Source organism: Octodon degus, unplaced genomic scaffold, assembly GCF_000260255.1.
Source record: "Octodon degus isolate 3935 unplaced genomic scaffold, OctDeg1.0 scaffold00214, whole genome shotgun sequence".
In the NCBI taxonomy this organism is placed as follows: Eukaryota; Metazoa; Chordata; class Mammalia; order Rodentia; family Octodontidae; genus Octodon; species Octodon degus.
In genome coordinates, this window is record NW_004524790.1 from 790051 (window position 1) to 809180 (window position 19130).

At 53.4% G+C, this 19130-nt stretch overlaps 1 protein-coding gene across 1 annotated transcript in view; it reads left to right on the forward strand.

The window, feature by feature from the left end:
* Nucleotides 1-368: 368 nt before the first annotated feature.
* Nucleotides 369-19130, forward strand: part of Myo1f (myosin IF) — a 37190-nt gene continuing 18428 nt past the window's right edge. The window contains exons 1-10 of the mRNA XM_023705087.1: nt 369-759; nt 10531-10668; nt 11525-11614; nt 11696-11790; nt 12405-12492; nt 12609-12698; nt 16766-16897; nt 16985-17119; nt 17307-17439; nt 17585-17781. Of these exons, the coding sequence (XP_023560855.1) occupies nt 757-759; nt 10531-10668; nt 11525-11614; nt 11696-11790; nt 12405-12492; nt 12609-12698; nt 16766-16897; nt 16985-17119; nt 17307-17439; nt 17585-17781 (1101 nt within the window). The 5' untranslated portion in view covers nt 369-756. The remainder of the gene's footprint in view (nt 760-10530; nt 10669-11524; nt 11615-11695; nt 11791-12404; nt 12493-12608; nt 12699-16765; nt 16898-16984; nt 17120-17306; nt 17440-17584; nt 17782-19130) is intronic.

Genomic DNA, 19130 nt, shown 5'->3' on the forward strand with positions numbered 1-19130 from the left:
GGGGAATGATCTCCGAGAAGCCCTTTCCTCAAATGTCATCGGGAGACGTTGAAGATCAAAACACTGGCAAGCCCGCCACGGTGGCCACGCGCGTCATGCCAGCACTTGGGAGGCTGAGGCAGGAGGATCACCAGGAGTTCCAGGCCAGCCTGGGCTACATAGTGCATTCAAAGCCAGCCTGAACCACATGACAGAGACCCTGTCCCCAGCGCCCCATCGGCCCAAATGGGTGACACCTGGCGCATCTGCGCTGGTACAGCTTGAGTCCCCGCCTGCTCTGCAGTCAGAAGATGGGAAACCAATTCATGGGAAGGAGGCAGAGCTGTGGGTGCTCGTCCAGGGTTGGCAGCCACAACACCGGCAGAGGCGCTGTGCCCAGGGAGCTCCCTTCCTTGCAGTGGAACAGAGGCGTCTCAGCGACCCCTGCAGAGAGGCGGCCAGGGGCCAGGGCTGCGGGGGGCGCAGAAGGGGCGTCCTGGGGTGTCCGGCACTCTCCCGCCTCCCTGTTGAGGCTCCAAGGCCCAGCAGCCCGCAGCCCTGCACCACCTGAGGGGCTCAGCTGCCTCCCCGCCCTCCCTGGGGCCCAGCTTCCCTCCCCCGCGGCTGCGGCCACTCCCGTCAAAGGAAGTGAGAGAGAGGGGCTGTTGAAGGAGGAACTCCGGCCCAGCCGCCCAGGACCGCAGCAGGGCCATGCCCGCGCCACCCCCATAGCCCCTGGAGTAACCTGGTGCTCGGGACCGGTTGCCAGCCCACGCCATGGTGAGTTCCCCGGGGGCTCTGGGAGTGCAGAGATGGCCACCCTCGGGGTGGGCTGGTGGGAAGGACAGGGACCCTCTGGGGCCCTTGGGGCTACTAGGTCCGACTAGGGTCCCAGGGTGACATGAGACCAAGAATGGAATGGGCCTGGGCAGACAGAGGTGGCCCTTCTGGAGTTCGGGGACCCCGTTGCCCACCCAGCTGTTGGCTTCAACTTGCAGAGATGTCGTACCTGGTAGTGGTTCTGGATGTGGAAGCTGTCCTTGGGGGTGTCCCGAGCCCACTGTGGGAGGAGAGCTGCGTCCAGGCAGAGGCAGGGACAGCGGCTGTGTGCGGTGGTTGTGGTCATGAGGCTGCGCTCCTGCCCCCGCCTCTGATCCTGCACCCCAGGGGTCTGTGATAGTGACCAAGAGGGAGGCACTGCAGCCAGAGGGGGCCCCATGGCTGCCATAGTGGCCTGCACAGCCCTGCCTCTGCAGGACACTTCGGCTTTCAGTGTGTGTCATCTGCGAGGCGGACGCTGGCGTGTGGCTAGGACAGGGACGGTCGCAGGCTCTCCGCGGTTTCAGCTGAGCAGGGTGGAGGCGGAGGTGCAGCGGAGGTGCTGGTCTGAAAGAGAAGATCTTTCCAGAGCTAGTCAAGGTCCTCTTGGGGTGACTCACAGACCCCAGACCATCAGGGGACTTGGGATGGGAAGCCGACAGCCCAGAGCCATGCAGGGAGGAGCAGGAGCTCAGACGGGCAGGTGTGGATCAAAGGGCGTAGGACGCGAGTTCCTCCTGGAGAGGAAAGAGCCCCAGAGAGTGTGTGAAAACCTTCATCCACAGCGTGCTTGGCGTTGAGGAGAGAGTGGCTGTGGAACAAGAGAGAGGGAAGGAAAAGGAAGAAAGGGAGGGAGAGAGAGAGAGAGAGAGAGAGAGAGAGAGAGAGACATTGTGGTGCACACCTGTAATCCCAGCACTCGGGAAGCTGAGGCAGGAGGATTGCTGAGGGGAGCCTGAGCTACAAAGTGGGCTCAGGGTCAGTCTGAACTACACAGAGAGAATGTCTCAAAAAGACAGGAAAGACAGAGAGAAGAGAGAAGAGAAAGGAAGAACAAGAGACACAGGAAAGTGGAGAGGGAGGGAAGGGGACTGCGACCTGCCCCGGTGTCTGGGGCTGGCACCCTGGAGGCCTGTGCTCTCCAGCCAGAGCTGCTATGGCAGGAGGTCCACGCACTGCAGGATGAAGCGGTGGGATAGGAAATGCCCCGTCCTCTTTCCAGGACATTCTTCATCCGTGTGTTTGAGTTACGCAGTGAATGGCTTTGTCCCGGCAGAACTGAGCATGCGCAGAGCACACGGGGCTCACACTTGGTTGTTGTCAAAGGGGCTCCATCAGGGTGTTGTGGTCTGTCATGGTGCCACTGTTGGTGTTTGCAGATTGGGATACGCCATGGTCCTCGTGGGTAACTTGGTGACAGTGATGGCTATCTTTTTTTTTTTTTTTTTTTTTTTTTTTTTTTTTTTTTTTTCAGGGTCTCATTGTTTAATTCAGGCTGACTTAAATTCACTATGTAGCCCTGGCTGGCCTTGAACTCTCAGATCCTCCTGACTCAGCCTCCCGACTGCTGGGATGACAGGCATGTGCCACCATGCCTAGACCCTGACTCAAATTTTAAATGTTTTTTTAATTTTACTTTTTTTTAGTATATCTTTGCAATACATGAAGTTTATATTCGTCTTGGGGAATAAATACAGGTACCTGGCACATGTTGACTCTTTTCATTCCTCTTTGCTTCTCCGCCCAACTCCCTCCATCTCCCTTCTCCCATTTTCATTATTTATTATTATCGTTACATTATTCAGCTCACGCTTACAGCACACGCTCACACCCGCTGTGGGGCTTAGGACACGAGCTACACAGGACACATCATGAACCTCTGCTTCCCTCTCCCCTCGCTCTCTGTCTCCTGGACTCCCTCCCATTTGCACAAGGTCTAGCTCCTTATTTCCTTCTAGCCATCCTTTGCAAAATAATTTTTTTTGTTCAGGCTGGTCTTGAACTTGCAGCAATCCTCCTGCCTCAGCCTCCCGAGTGCTGGGATGACAGGAGTGCGCCACCGAATATTTTAAAATGTAAGGACCAGAGATGTAGCTCGGTGTGAAGGCCCTGGGTTCGATTCCTGGCACTAAAAATAGTAAGCTGTAGCTGGTGGCGAGCAGTCACAGGGAAGGCTCGTAATGTTTCCGTTCGTTGCTGGCGCTGGAGCTCTTAGCAGTTTCTCTTTGACTTTTCAGGATGTAAGGGGTGGAGACAGCGATTGCTTGCAACAGCCCAGTGACAGTAGTTGGTTTCTTTTGTTTTGGGGTGTTTGTTTGTTTTGTCTTGTCTTTTTGAGACAGGGTCTCACTTTGTAGGCCAGGTTAGCCTTAAACTCACAGAGATCCTTCTGCCTCAGCCTCTCAAGTGCTGGGATGACAGGCATGCGCCATCACACCCAGCAGCAGTAAGCTGTTTTAAGATGAAGCAGAGAGGTCATTGATGTGGCCACTTGTTCTGGGCCAGTGGCCACGGGGAGTGACAAAAAAGGCTAGAGATGAAGAATTTAGGAGGGAGGGGCTGGGGAGATGGCTCAGTAGAATAAGCACTTGCCTGGCAAGCGCAAGCGCCTGAGTTCAATCTCTGATTCTGAAGAAAAAAAAAAAAAAAAAAAGAATTTAGGAGGGAGAACCGGCCGGGTGTGGTGGTGCACACCTGTCACCACAGCATTCAAGAGGCTGAGGCAGGATTGGTTTCTTGACCTCAAACTCACAGAGACATGAGAACTCACATGGGAGCATGGCCTGGACAACCAGGGACTTAATGAGACCCTGTCTCAAAATAAAGGGAGAGGATGGCCTGGCCCACAACTCCTCCGAGGAGCAGGAGGTGAAGCCAGGATCCTCTCAGGGAGACCCCGCTCCAGGGAGACTGTGGGATGGGAAACTGAGCCCCCAGGGCAGGAGAGGGAGACCCTGGAGCTCCCCACAGGGCCCAGTGAGGAAGGAAGTGGCTGTCCTCCTCTGCAGTGGGGGATGGTGCTCTGCGGACCCACCCCCAACCCCGCACAAGCCCCCTGGGTAGCCCTTTCTCTGGCCAGGAAGGTCCTAATGTTGGACCTGCGCAATGTGCACAGCAGTCCCCGAGGTTAAAGGAACCCGGATGTTCCCATATTCAAAATGAGGAAACTGAGGCAGGGAGGTTAGGCAAGCTGCCGTGAAAGCCAAAAGCGGAACAGGATTTCAACTCAGTCACTGCCCACACCACGCCATCCACAGCCACCTTAGCTAGGCCTGGTTTTCTGCACCTACAACCCAGGGGCTCTGGGAAACTGAGGCAGGAGGCCCCCAAGTTCGAGTGCAGCTTGGGCCACTTAGTGAGACCCTGTCTCACAATAACAAGTTAAAAAAGAGAGCCTGGCGTGGTGATGCACGCCTGTCAGTCATCCCAGCAGCTGGGAAGCTGAGGCAGAATGACTGCCGCGAGGGCAAGACCAGCCTGGGCTACACAGGCAGGCCCTGTCGAAATAAAAACAAAGAAAAAAAATTTAAAGGGGCAGGGATGTAGCTCGGTGAAAAAGCCTGAGAAAACACATACACACACACACACACACACACACACACACACACAAGCACACGCACACGCACAGCCACCTGACCACAACCTCCTCCCCTTGCTCCTCCAAGGGGACAGGCCACACTGAGGGCGAGTGCCGAGCCCGCTTGCTCTGTGCCTATAAAACGGCCCTGCCCATGGCCCCAGCTCCGAGTGGACATGGACTCTGCTCCAGAGAAACCACAGAGTCCCACTTGAAGAGGCTGAGGCAGGAGGCTCCCAAGTTCCAGCCCAGCCTGGGCAACTTAGCAACTTGGATGAGACCCTGTCTCAAAATAAAAACGTTTTTGAAAGCCTGGGGAATGTAGCTTTTGTGAAAGCTCTAGAGTCTGTCCTCAGTAACCCGAAGAAAGGAAAGTAGGGAGGCAGGCAGAGAGGGAGGGAAGAGACAGAGAGGGAGAGGGAGGGAGAGAAGGGGGAGGGGAGGGGTACATAGAGAGAAAAGAAGAAAGAAAGAAAGAAAGAAAGAAAGAAAGGAAGGAAGGAAGGAAGGAAGGAAGGAAGAAAGAAAGAAAGAAAGAAAGAAAGAAAGAAAGAAAGAAAGAAAGAAAGAAAGAAAGAACCGAGAGAATGGTGGTGGGCACCTGTAATCACAGCACTCAGGAGGCTGAGGCAGGAGAATTGCCATGAGTTTGAGCCTGGGCTACATAGCAACCGAGTCTCAAAAAAAAAGAGGAAAAACAGAAGAAAAAGAATCCTAGTTCCTTCTGTGTTTCCCAGCCCAGGGTCCTGCTGGCCTACCCCACACACAGCAGTCCTGCTGGACCTGGAAGTGCCGAAGGATGACCCCTCCCCTTCCCATCCTCCACAGTGTCCCCCCAGGAATAGCTCACTGCACCTACACGCAGCACTTGAGGTCCCCAGCAGCAGGGCCCAGGCTGGTCCACTTACACCTAGCCTCGCCTACCTGGGTGACCAGGAGGAGCTGGACATGCATTCGCTGCCGCCCCAGGGCCCCTCGCCTTAGCCACAAGCAGGCCTCCCCTGCACAAGGCAGAGCCGCTCCCCACCCCTGGCTGGGGACCCCCCCCCTCAGCGAGCGAGGGAGCAGCCGACTCCCCTTCCCCCCACACACACCTTGCATCTCAGGGGTTTCACAAGGCCCAGCAGTTGACTCATCCTCTGTGGTCAACTGTGACCACAGGGCCCGGGTTGCATCTCCGCCCCCAAGGGAGGGACTCAGGAACAGATGGTTTCAACTTCACCCTTGGAGACTTGGGGGCCCGGACCCAGGGCGCGGTCTCAGCCCCGGGGGCTTCATTAGTCCACTCGCATGCCACCGAATGCACCGAGCAGCTGTACGCCCAGGGTCTTGGCAAGATCATAATGGAATCCATTTGACAGATAGGAAAACTGAGGCTCAGGGCAGGGAAGTGGCTTCCTCAGACTCACAAAGGCGGTCCACTCTCTTCCCCTCCTCCCGCGGGCCTCCGTGACCGGAAGTCTGCGTCTTTATCATGGGGGGGGCGCCTCCAGGGAGACCTGGATCTTGGACGGCAGGTTGACAGGCACAAGCCACTCAGCCGTGCGGAGGGGACAGGAAGAGGAACCAGGGTCTGAAAGCCAGAAAAGGCCCAGGGCTGCCAGACACAGTGGCCCTGGGCCTTGACCCAGGAGGGGAAGTGGCCTTTGACCTCAGCTCGGCCTGAGACGCTGCGGTGGGTCTGCACCCAACCCGTCTGCAGCAGACTGAAGCTCCAGGCCCAGTGCCAACTGGCTCCTGCCGACGCCCTCAGTAAGTGGAAGGAGTCGGGCTCAGTGGTACGCAGCCGTCATCCCAGACTGGGAGGCTGAGGCAGGAGGATTGCAAGTTTGAGCCCCGGGACTTAGCTTGACTCTGTCTCAAAATAAAATAATAGCAATAGTAATTATAATCATGGGCCAGGTGTGGTGGCGCACACCCTTAATCTCAGCACTTGGGAAGCTGAGGCAAAAGGATCGTTGTGAGTGACAGACCAGCCAGGATATAAAGTGAGCTCAAAGCCAGCCTGAAATGCATAGTGAAACCCTGAAACCCTGTCTCCCCCAAAAAAGAGCTACTCACAAAAAAAAAAATAATAATCACAGCTGGAGATGTAGGAAAGGCCTGGGGTTCAGTGCATTTTTCTTTTTTTTTTGGGGGGGGTACCTCACACTTGCCAGGCAGGTACTGAGCCACTGAGCTATATCCCTAGCTCTTGGCCTTGGGGTCAGTCCCCAGTGCCACAGAAAGAGAGAAAAAGAGACAAAATATGAATGAATGAAATGAAGTAATTCACTACTTGAGAAGCTTAGGCCGGCTAGAGAGAATAGTACCCGCCTGTCATGCACAACACTTGGGAGGCTGAGACAGGAGGATTGAAAGTTCAAGAGTAGACAACTTACTTAGCAACGCTGGTTTTTTGTTTCTTTGTTTTTTGTTTTGTATTTTTTAGGGAAGGGTGTTCAGGGTCTCACTACTAGATCGGACTCATAGTGATTCTCCTATTTATAGCCTCCCAAGTGCTGGGATTACAGGGGTGCACCCTGGGGGAGGGGCCAGCATGGCAGGCCTGGGGAATTGAACCCCTGACCCCCGAGCCTGCTTGCAGGCACTTTAATCCGCTGAACTATTTGGCTGGCCCTAGAAACACTGTTTCAAAATTTAAAAATTAAAAAAATCAAATCAAATCAAAATCAAAATCAAGGCTGGGGCTGGGGCCCAGTGGAAGAGCTCTTACCTTGCATGCACAAGGCCCTGGGTTCTATCCCCATCAACACACACACACACACACACACACACACACACACGCTCACACACATGACAAAACTTAAACAGGCTGTGGGTGCAGCTCTGGGCTACCCAGTTTTGGAGGCTGGAGGATTCAGAAGCAGTCTGGAGCACGGCAGTTCAATGAGCCCGGAGCAGGTGAGCAGGCGGGAGGCCTCGGCTTTGATTCCCAGCACTAACAACAGCAAGCAAACAACACAGGCTAGAGGCTGGCACCACATCCACGCCAGCAGGGTGTTAATTCCTGTGGTTGTTATTGTTTACCATCTTTCAGATCTGAAGAACTACCCCAAGCTCCTCAGAGAACCCACTTCCTGTCCCCCCAGCCATCTGACCCCTGGAACACATTGTCCAAAGCCATCAGCTCAGGGAAAGAGCAGAACCCTTCTTCCCTGACCCACCAAGCCCACCCGACTGATGCCACTTCACACCTAGCTGTCACCGCTGTCCCAACAGCATGCCTTGGTCTCCCCATCTTGAAAACAGGAAACACACGCTATCTCCCTCCAGCCTCTTCCTCTTCCCAACCAGACTGGCTGGAAGCCATCTTCCCTGTCTTATGCAGCTCTGCCACCTCACCCCCATGCGTCCTCGGACCCTGAGGTTCCGGCCCAGTCCTGGGACTCCTCTGAGTCAATGTCCAAGGCTCCCAGCTGCTTCCAACCCATTTGCCTGACCTCCACACCACCTACGACCACTCTGACCTCCCTGCTCCCCACTTTCCACAGCATGCTGGGGCCATCAATGCCTCACGCCCAGCTGAAGTAGAAATAAATTTCACCTTGAGCCCTGGTCCCATCCCCAGGAAATCACATTAGGTACAAGCAACTATTCCCAAAAGATTTCTAAATCCAAAACCTGAAACACTTCCGGTCTCAAACATTTTGATTTTCCATTTATCCATACACGGTTTGGTTCTAGGTTGGAGCAATTAGAAACAATATTGTCTGGGCTGCACAGATAGCTCAGTGGCAGAAGTGCCTGCCTGGCAAGTGCACAGTCCCAGGATTGATACCCAGTGGAGGGGGGGAGAGAGAGAGGAAGAAGGAAGGAAGGAAGGAAGGAAGGAAGGAAGGAAGGAAGGAAGGAAGGAAGGAAGAGCATTGTCCCTTTAGGAGCAGTTGCCTGAGGGAGCTGGGAGGCTGAGGCAGGACAATCAACTTCATGCAGATGTGGCACCACCCTGAGTCCCCAGTGCTAAATGCCAGCCACCTCTGGGACTACAGAAATGTTCCCACAATTCCAATCGTGAGCCCTGGCTGAAACCTGCCCCCTGCTCGCAGCCGGAACAATCCAGCTTGGAGTCCTTGGCTTGGCATTCAAGGCCTCCCAGGCCTCCGGTCTGTCTCCCCGCATGTCCATTCACTCACCCACTCCTGCTTTCCCACAATCACTCATTTGAATGGCCCCAGATGCCTTGTTCAGTCAGGCAGTGCCCGAGACCTGCCCTCCTCGGGAGGTCACAGAACAGGCTGGGACAGGGCTATGGTAAGGGACGCCCAGGGGGCCCACCAAGGCCCAGAGAAAGCACAGACACGCCCTGCAGTCATGGAGGCTTCTGCAGGGGCCAACATTTTAGCAGAACCAAAGGACAGGGTGGCATTAACCAGGCAGGAAGGGCCTGGCGAAGGAGAGGAGTTCACAGCAAAGCTCTGCAGAAGCAAAGCGAGGGGAAGAACCAAATGCTGCCGGACCCCGCCCCCCCACCAGGGCACACCCCGACACGCCCTTCCTGACCACGCCCCCGTGACCCACCAATTCCGGCCAAGCCGCTCCTCACGGTGGTTTAGCTGCAGCACCTCCCAGATTTCAATCTTTGCCTGCGTAAGGTTTTGGTGGGGCATCCAGCTATTAATCATACCAGGCTCAATTTCCAGCACCCTGTGCCCACTTACAAATTCTCTGGAATTTCCAGGCACACTCCTGTGATCCCAGCACGTAGGAGGCTAAGGGAGGAGGATCACTAGGAATTCAAGGCCCGCCTGGTCTACATAGTGAGGCTCCGTCTCAAAAGAATAAACAATAAATAAATAAATAAAAACATCACTCCACTCCCTGAACCTGTCTCCTTGGTTGACATTGATGACCCACTCCGAGAGGCCACGCACCCCACCTGGAAAGTCAGGCGGATCATAGCTACTTGGTAAATGCCACGCAGAAATGCCACTCGGGCTGGGCTGCTGGCCTCGTTCCCTAAATCAGTTCATCTGTAGATGAGCCTGGGGAGGTGGGGCTGTTGCTCCCATTTCACAGCTGGGCAACTGAGGCACATAGGAGTATTAAGTTACTAGCCAGGATTAGAACCCAGAACTACCCTCACACCAAAGGCTGGGTCCATTCAATGCCTTTGAACATTCCTCAACAAACCTGTCTCGAGACTGCTTGCTGTCAGCAGCTCCAGAATCTGAGCATGCTCTTCCTCCCCTGCTCTAGAACATTCTGGGGCTCTCTAGGGTACCCAAGAGAAAATGGCTGTTCAGTCAAGTCCTCAGCGACTGAGCGTGGGCTCCTTGCCTCCGCCCATGTTCACCCTCCTCTTGATCCTGCCGGTATCCTTCCTGCCCTCCACACCCATCTCTGTTCCTGGAGTCGGCTGCCCAACGTGGGTCCTGTTTAAAGAGTTGTCTCTGCTCTTTGAGATCGCTTGCCTGGGGTTTCTGCTCTAAAGTTGGGCTCCTTTGGGTGGGACTGAACCCAAGGCCTTTGCACTGAGCTACACAACTACGCCTTATTTTTTGTTTTTAGACAGATCTCAGGGCTGGGAATTTAGCTCAGCAGTAGAGAGCTTGCCTAGCAAGCTGGAAGCCCTGGGTTGGGTGCTCAGCCCCCCAAACAAAAAATAAACCTCAACTAAAAAAGTTACAGAGCTAGCCAGATAGTTCAGCGGACTAAAGCACCTGATTAGGCACACACAGGGGCTCGGCTCAATCCCCAGCTCGTCGTACTGGCCTCGCCCAGATCACGCTGAGACTGCGATTAAGACTGGGTGTGGTGGCATGTGCACCTGAATTCCCAGCGTTTAGGGGCTGAAAACAGGAGGATCACTACGAGTTGATCTGCGTCGTGAGACCCTGTAGGCCCTGTACTAAATACATTACATTGCTAAGTCACTTTGTGGCCCAAGCTGGGCTGGAACTTGCAATCCTCCTGCCTCAGCCTCCCTCGCCTCTGTTCCTGTGTATGCCATCGGGCCAAGAAAGGACTCGCTCAGTCCCAGCCCCACCCCGAGTCCCCTGGTGTAGGGAGTAGACTGTCCCTGGATGGCCGCTGGTGCTGGGCCTGGCATCGGTCCTGCGTGAGAAGTCTGGACAAGACCTTGACCCCTGTCCCGGCGACCCCGAGGCGAAGGCAGCAGGGACTCACAGCGGCCCTGTCGCCCCCACCCCCAGGGCAGCAAGGAGCGCTTCCACTGGCAAAGCCACAATGTGAAGCAGAGCGGTGTGGACGACATGGTGCTGCTGCCCCAGATTACTGAGGACGCCATCGTGAACAACCTCCGCAAGCGCTTCCTGGACGACTATATCTTTGTATCCTCGGGAGGGTGGGCGGGGAGGGAGGGTCGCGGGAGGACAGAGCAAGGAGGGGGAGAGGGGGAGCGGCGGGAGGACGGCAGAAGCGCGTCAGTGAAGGAAAGGGCGGTCCCCACCCCACCCCCAACACTGCGCCCCAAAGCCCGAGGGATTTCCAGCCAGCTGACCAGCTCAGCCTCGGATTCTCGAGGCGCGTGCGCAGGGCCTGGGTGGCGCTCCCAGGAGCAGCCCCGCCCCACCCATGGGAAGCTGTTTTGCCCAAAAAGGGTCCTGGGTCGTGAAAAGGCTGGGGACCTCTGGTTAGGAGGACATGGAGCAGATAAAGTGACAACATGGTTACAGTTGTCATAGGTGGCCTTGCCACTGCCCCCACCCAGACACAACCCTCGTTTTGTTTTTGTGTTTGTTTCCTTGTTGTTGCTGCTGCTGCCGCTGCTGCTGCCTGCCCCTCTCCTACCTTCCCCCTTCCCTTCCCCTCCTCTCCTCCTCCTGGTCCTACGGGTTGAACCCAGGACCTTCACATTCAGCTACAGCTCAGCCCTTTTCCTGTTTCTTAATTTTGGTTCTGAGACTAGATCTTGCTAAGTCACTGAGTTAGTTGCCCAGGCTGAGGTGCATCTCAGTACCTCCGTCGCCCTACCCATGGGCTATAGAAGGATGCGTGGGAACCGGATGAGAGGGCCAGGGACCAGATGCTTTGCGTGTGTGTGTGTGTGTGTGTGTGTGTGCGCGCGCGCGCGCGCGCGCGCGTGCAGGCGCTGGGAATCAAACTCAGACCTCGCGTGCTTGCCGAGCAGGTGCTGGGCCGCTGAACTACGTCCCCAGCCCTGCGTTGCCCTTAACCCCCTCCCAGACCTACATCGGCTCTGTGCTCATCTCCGTAAATCCGTTCAAGCAGATGCCCTACTTCACTGACCGGGAGATCGACCTCTACCAGGGCGCGGTGAGGCTGGGGCTGGGCGGTAGGAGCAAGCCCTAGACGCCCAGCCCCTCCCCCGGGCTGAGCCCTCACCTCCCCCGCCAGGCCCAGTACGAGAATCCACCGCACATCTACGCCCTCACCGACAACATGTACCGGAACATGCTCATCGACTGTGAGAACCAGTGCGTCATCATCAGGTACGGCCAGGGGTTCTGGACCACACCCGGGTGTTCAGAGGTCCCCACTTCCAGGGGTGGGGGGCTGGAACTCTCTCGGTACCATCAGCAGTCCTGCCTTACTTTCCTTGCACCATGTGACTCCTGATACATTTTACATATTCATTCTGCGATTGTTCATCTGTTCCCTCTAAATACCAGCACCAAGAGGACAGGGATTTTTATGTCTTAGTCACCATAGAACAGTGAACCTGGAATACTGTGTGACACACAGTGGATGACAGATGGATGCATGGATAGGTGGATGGATGGACGGATGATGGATGGATGGACGGATGATGGATGGATGATGGGTAGATAATAGATGACGGATGGATGGATGGATGGATGGATGGATGGATGATGGATAGATGATGGGTAGATAATAGATGATGGATGGATGGATGGATGGATGGATGGATGGATGGATGGATGATGGATAGATGATGGGTAGATAATAGATAATAGATGATGGATGGATGGATGGATGGATGGATGGATGGATGGATGGATGTTGGATGGATGGATGTTCAGACTCAAAAAGATTTTTCCTGCCACTCTTAACAACTGACCATTGCTTTTTTCATCTACCCCAGTGGAGAGAGTGGAGCTGGGAAAACAGTGGCCGCCAAGTACATCATGGGCTACATCTCCAAGGTGTCTGGCGGGGGAGAGAAGGTCCAGGTGAGGAGACAAGAACAGAAGAACAGGTCGGGCCTGCCCCAGCTGCACATCGGTTCCTCCCCACCCCCATCCCACCTGATCCCAGACTGACCTCTTCCCACCTGCCTCTGCCCCAGCACGTCAAGGACATCATCCTGAAGTCAAACCCACTGCTGGAGGCGTTTGGAAATGCCAAGACTGTGCGCAACAACAATTCCAGCCGTTTTGTGAGTCACACAAAAACCCCAGCTACACACACACACACACACACACACACACACACACACACACAGAACAGCCAGGACCAGAGCCCTGGGGAAATCTAGCACGTTACACCTACTTCTGAATGGGAGATTCACTTTCTGTACATGGTCTGTGAAGAAGAAAGATTCCCCACTGGAAGAACGAGAGCAGCCATGACACCTCTGTATAACATTCTTAAGTACTCCCCCAGCTGCAACCACTCTACTTCTGTTCCTTTCCACATTTCAGGTCCAGTTTATTCCTTCATTCATTCTTTCTTTCAGCAAACACTTTCTGTGTTTCTGTTTTGTTTTTTGGTATGTGTGTGTCTCAGGCGCTTGGTCCAGTAGAAGACAGAGTAGGGACGCACATCTGGATTTATGCCCCAGTTCCAGCACTAGTTAGCTATGTGCCAGGATACGATTTCCTGAGCTGCCTCTATTTTCTCTCCCTAAAATATATCTGGTGTTCACATCCATCTCATAGACCTCAGCCATTTCAGTGCAATGTCCGCGTGTGGAAATGGCCTGGCCGATTCTATCCACTCAGACTTTGTTTTGCCTAAATATAGTTACATTATTGTAAATATATTTTCATACAATTCCATTTTAAACATACGTCCTGTCCAGCTTGGACTCAAAGTGATCTTAGTGATCCTCCTGTTTCCAGCCTCCCCAGGGCTGGGATTACAGGCATGCGCCATCACACCCAGTGTCAGTAACTGTCTGGGTGCACCCGTGGGCGGGGACGGCCGGGTATGTGGTGCTGGAGATCAAACCCTGGTCCCTGCACTTGCCTGGGCAGGAGCTGAGCTATCTCGCCGGCCGCATCTCCTAGGCTCTTCTAAAAGACATTAACATTTTAATGTGCATATGAAGCACACCTAATCTGGAAATCAGGAATGCTCCAAGCTTTGAAAGCTTTATTTTTCTTCCAGAACTCAAAACTTTATTTTTTCATTTGAAAGCTTTTGAACACCGTCGTAATGCTGCCAGTGAAAACTCCCACCCTTGACCTTGTGTCACCCAATCAAAATGCAAGTACTGGCCAGGAAGATGGCTCAGTAGAATAAGCACTTGCCTGGCAAGTTCAAGGGCCTGAGTTCAATCCCCAGTTCCACCAAAATGCAAGTACACTACAAATCATGCATGAAATTACCCTCAGAGCTTATGGACAAGTCGGGCGTGAAATATTACTGCCAAGCCATCTCACTGTGTGGGTGCAAGTCTTTCAAAGGCTAAATATGAAACACCTCTGAGCTAAAGAGACCCAACCGTTACGGCTCTACATGTTTCCATTCACTGATAATTCATTGACATGTCATATTTTATTGACATGTCATAATTTTATATATTTATAGGGCCACTTGATTTTTTGGTGCTCTGTGAATTAATCAGATACTGCCCTTTTCCCCAAAAAATGTCGATGTTCAGATCTTTTTTTTTTTTTTTTTTTTTTGGTCTTTTTGAGACAGGGTCTCATCATGCAGCTCAGGTTGGCCTTGAGCTCACTTTGTAGCCCAGGCCAGTCTTGAACTTGCAGTGATCCTCCTGCCTCAGCCTCCCAAGTGCTGGGATGACAGGTGTGTGCCCCATGCCTACAAGAACATTAATTAATGTCCAATATAAATTTGCAACTTTTAGTTCTTTGTTTCTTTTCATTGGTGTGTGTGTGTGTGTGTGTGTGTGTGTGTGTGTGTGTGCAGCTTTTATTTCTCTAAAAGTCTTTTTATTTTTTTATTTTTTTAATTTTTTTTTATTTTATAAATAATTTTATTGAGAAATAGCAATGAGACAGTTTCAAAACCGACTAATAGGACAGTCTCAATAATTAATACATTGCATATTGTTGTCTAAAAGTCTTTTTTTAAAAAAAAAATTTTTTATTTATGTGTGTGTGTGTGTGTGTGTGTGTGTGTGTGTGTGTGTGTGGCCAGCTCAGCCCACCAGGGGGCAGAGCTGGCTGGTATGTGGTGCTGAGGGATTGAACCACGGTCCCTGTGCTTTGCAAGCTTGCTCTAAGTAGGTGCTCTAGACCACTGAGCCATCTCACCAGCCCCTCTAAAAGTAATTCTTGCATACAAAAACTAGATTTACCTGAAGTAGACCATGACCTGAGTTTGGACAAGCACATAGCCCTGTTGTCCCAGGCTCCAGTCAATAGACAGAGCTGCACATCACTGAAGAAAGTTCCTTGATCTCTACTCTCAGCGCCCAAAGTAATCACTCTTTTGTTTTGGTTTTGGTTTTGGTTTCGCCAGAAGCAAGGATTGAACTCAGACCCTTGCGCTTGCCAGGCAAGCACTTATTCTACTGAGCCATCACCCCAGCCCACCAAAGTAATCACTCTCCTGGGTTATTTTTGGCCATAAAATGTACTCTCTGTACCTGTTCTAGGGCTTCATGTAAATGGAATCACATAATATCTGCTTTCTTTTTTTTTATCTTTATTTATTTATGGGGGGGCAGCTCACCCCACCAGGGGGCGGGGCGGGCTGGCATGTGGTGCTGGGGGATTGAACCGTGGTCCCTGTGCTTTGCTGAGCTTGTTCTAAGTAGGTGCTTTAGACCACTGAGCCATCTCACCAGCCCAGTATCTGCTTTCAAGCTGTGCATACACAGAAAAACAAAACCGAGCCTCCAAACACATGCACGCTTTAAGTTATGGAATTTTAATGCACCAGAGAGTAAGCAGTTGCCACACACTGCGGGAGTTTGCTTGGAGAGGAGGATGGGATTTGTACTGTTATTAGACAGCGGTGGGTAGCAGTGGTGGACAGGGGAAGTAAGGGGTTTGTTCTGTCCCCTCACCTCTGGCCAGGACAGAACCCAAGGTTCAAAGAAGGGGCCGTAGGGCACTTGTCTTGCCTTAAAGGAAACAGGGGAGCCAGCCAAGCACCGCTAGGCTCCACAGCATCTTATAGAGACTGAAGGTCTCTTATTATGGTGGAGGGATCTGGGAAGTGATCACTCCAATGAGATGAACGTGCCGATGGCATGGTGGTGCGTGGTGCGCACCTAGAATCCCAGCACTTGGGAGGCTGAGGCAGGAGGATCCCTGTGAGCTCGAGGCCAGCCGGGGCTGCATGGTGAGACACTGTGTCAAAGAGCCTTGCGCGACCAATCACAGAATAACTGTCCCCAAGCTCTCTGATCCGGCGGTCCTTGCTGAGGCTGCAGCTGATGGGGATGGGATCATCCTGAGGACAATGTGACTTGTCTGGTGACCCCATTCCCATGCTCGTCTTCCGCCCAGGGCAAGGACGAGCCAGGTGAGGTCAGCAGTGAGAGCTGCATGCTTCTATGGCCTCTCTGCCCTAAAGAAGCACGCCCTGTGCTCCAAGAGTTTGGGGCTGATTGTGCTCGTTCCCAGGCTTACAGGCACACAGCCTTCTTCTGTACAGCTCTTGGTTATATCTTGTATTAGCAAGTCAGCCCTGCATAGACTGAATTGTTTTTCAGTTGTTTTATTCTCCTTTCCTAAGACTTTTGTACATATTGCCTCCCCAAGTAATGGTATTCCTGCTTTTAATAAATTCTGGGACCAGCCAGATAGCTCAGCAGACTAAAACATCTGCTTAGGCAGAGTGCAGGGACCGGGGTTCGATCTCTGGCACAGAAAGCTCTTCTGGCCTTGCCCCTGGGGCATGCTGAGACTGTCATTGAGATGGCATGGTGACACGTGCCTGTAATCCCAGCGCGTTTGGGAGGCTGAAAACAGGAGGATCACTATGAATCCAATCTATGCAGTGAGACCCTATAGACCCTGTACTAAATACATTTTTAAAACTAATTCAGGGCTGGATGCCTCGAGTGAGAACTTGGAGACTCAGAAGGGATGGAAGGGTGGGCACTGCTGAGCTAACGCTGAAGACAAGCAAATGGTGACGGCAGGCAGGCAGGCAGGCAGGCAGCGAGTGGGAGGAGAGGAGGGAATGGCCGGCCGCTGAAGGCTGCATGAGGAAGAGAGCCGAGTGCACCGCACCACGCCTAATGCTCGCCTCAGCTGCGCGCTACACGCAGGGGGCTGACCGGTGCTCTCTGGGCTGCAGGGCAAGTACTTCGAGATCCAGTTCAGCCGCGGTGGGGAGCCAGACGGGGGCAAGATCTCCAACTTCTTGCTGGAGAAGTCGCGCGTGGTCATGCAGAATGAGAAGGAGAGAAACTTCCACATCTACTACCAGGTACTGGGAGGGGCAAGGCAGGTCTGGGGCGATGCAGGGTTGTGCGGGGCCAGGCCCAGACTCACCGGCCTCATCTCAACCCTCCAGCTGCTGGAAGGGGCCTCCCAGGAACAGCGGCAGAACCTGGGTCTCATGACGCCTGACTACTATTACTACCTCAACCAGTCAGACACCTATAAGGTGGATGGCACTGATGACCGCAGCGAATTCAGTGAGACCCTGGTGAGTGGCTGCTGCCTGCTGTTCCCTCGGCCCTGGGAATGCTCTCGTGATATGAAGCAAGGGAGGCAGTCAGGCGTTCAAATGCCTCCCGTCCCTGGGTTAGCGCTGTGGCCCCAAAGGCCTGACCCGGGGGGTAAGGTGGAGGCCAAGACTGGTGGCCCAAGGCCTGTCCCCATTGCACCCGCAGAGTGCCATGCAGGTCATCGGGATCCCGGCCAGCGTGCAGCAGCTCGTCCTGCAGCTCGTAGCCGGGATCTTACATCTGGGCAACATCAGCTTCTGCGAAGAGGGGAATTACGCCCAGGTGGAGAGCACGGACCGTGAGTGGGGAGTGGGGGTGGCGGGGAGGGAAGTGGAGGCTGCTCCCCTCACTCAGAGCCCGCAAGGAGAGGCGGACAGAAAGGGAGGTTCCCCGCTAGGGCCCTGAGAGCCTGACCAGCTGCCCCTTTGGCTCGGACCCCTCAGTCCTGGCTTTCCCCGCCTACCTGCTGGGCATCGACAGCGGCCGGCTGCAAGAGAAGCTGACCAGCCGCAAGATGGACAGCCGCTGGGGTGGACGCAGCGAGTCCATCAACGTGACCCTCAACGTGGAGCAGGCGGCCTACACCCGGGACGCGCTGGCCAAGGGGCTCTACGCTCGCCTCTTCGACTTCCTGGTGGAGGTGAGTGGGACCAGAGCTAGCTAGGGCTGCCAGGTGGCCGCAGACCAGACACGTGGAGGCAACTGTCACTGTGTCGCCAATCCCTGGCCAGAGTTGGGCACAGCAACGACAGAGTAAGAGGCCTTGTCTTAGTTACTTCTGTCCTTCCTGGGACAAAAGCGCACCACCCTCCACGCCAAAAGGAGAGGTTTACTGGGGCCATGTTTCAGTCCATAGTTGGCTGGCTCCAAGGCAGGACTCAGGGCAAAGGAGGCTGGCACAGAGGAGCTGCTCCACATTTGGTAAACCGAAAGAAGAGAATGAGGGCAGGAACCGAAGAGAGAGAGATTAAAAACAAAACAAAACAAAACAAAACAAAACAAAACACCTTCCAGACCACGCCCCTATGACGCCTCTTCCAATCAGATCCCACCTCCTAAGAGGATGACGTCATCCCTATAATCCAATCACCTTGCGGAGCCCTTGACAATAAGCATACGAAGCTCTAGGGAGGTGCAGGTCACCAACCCTGGCAGGGACGGAGAGAGGCCGATGCCTTTGAGAGCTGCGTGGAAGGATGCAAAGGAGATGAAGTGATGGATGATGGGATGGGGCTGGAGTGGCACAGGGGGTGTCAGGGCCAAGAATGACCACAGCAGCTGCACCATGTAGCGCTCAGTGTGTGCGGTCCCTAGTGTTTCGTGTGTGTCACCCTCTTGCATCGTCAGAAAAAGCTTTACAAGATACAGGTTGAGCATTACTAATCTGAAACTCACAAATCTAAAATGCTCCAAAATCCATAACTTTTAGTACCCACCGGATACCACAGTAGAAAATTCCCACCCTGACCTCACAGGCAGAGGTTCATGTCAAAATACAGGCGCAACCTGGGTGCAGTGGCGCACACCTGTAATCCCATCAGTCTGGGAGGCTGAGGCAGGAGGACCATAAATTCAAGCCCAACCTGGGTAACTTAGCCATTTAGCCATTTTTGAGGCCCTGTCTCAAAATCCTAAACATTATTTTAGACAAGGATTTTTTTTATTAATTTTATTGAAAAACAAATAGCAATGAGACAGTTTCAAAACAGGTTAGTAGGACAGTTACAATAATTAATACATTACATATTGTTATTGCATATTGTTGTCTTCGTAGTAGTTATTCATGATGAAAGATGCAGAAATGATATCCTGTCCAACACACACACACACACACACACACACACACACACACAAATAAATAAATAAATAAATAAATTTTTTTAAAAAGAGACTTTTTTTTAAATTTTATTTATTTATTTTTGTGTGTGTATGTGTGTGTGTGTGTGTCCAGCTCAGCCCACCAGGGGGCGGGGCTGGCTGGCATGTGGT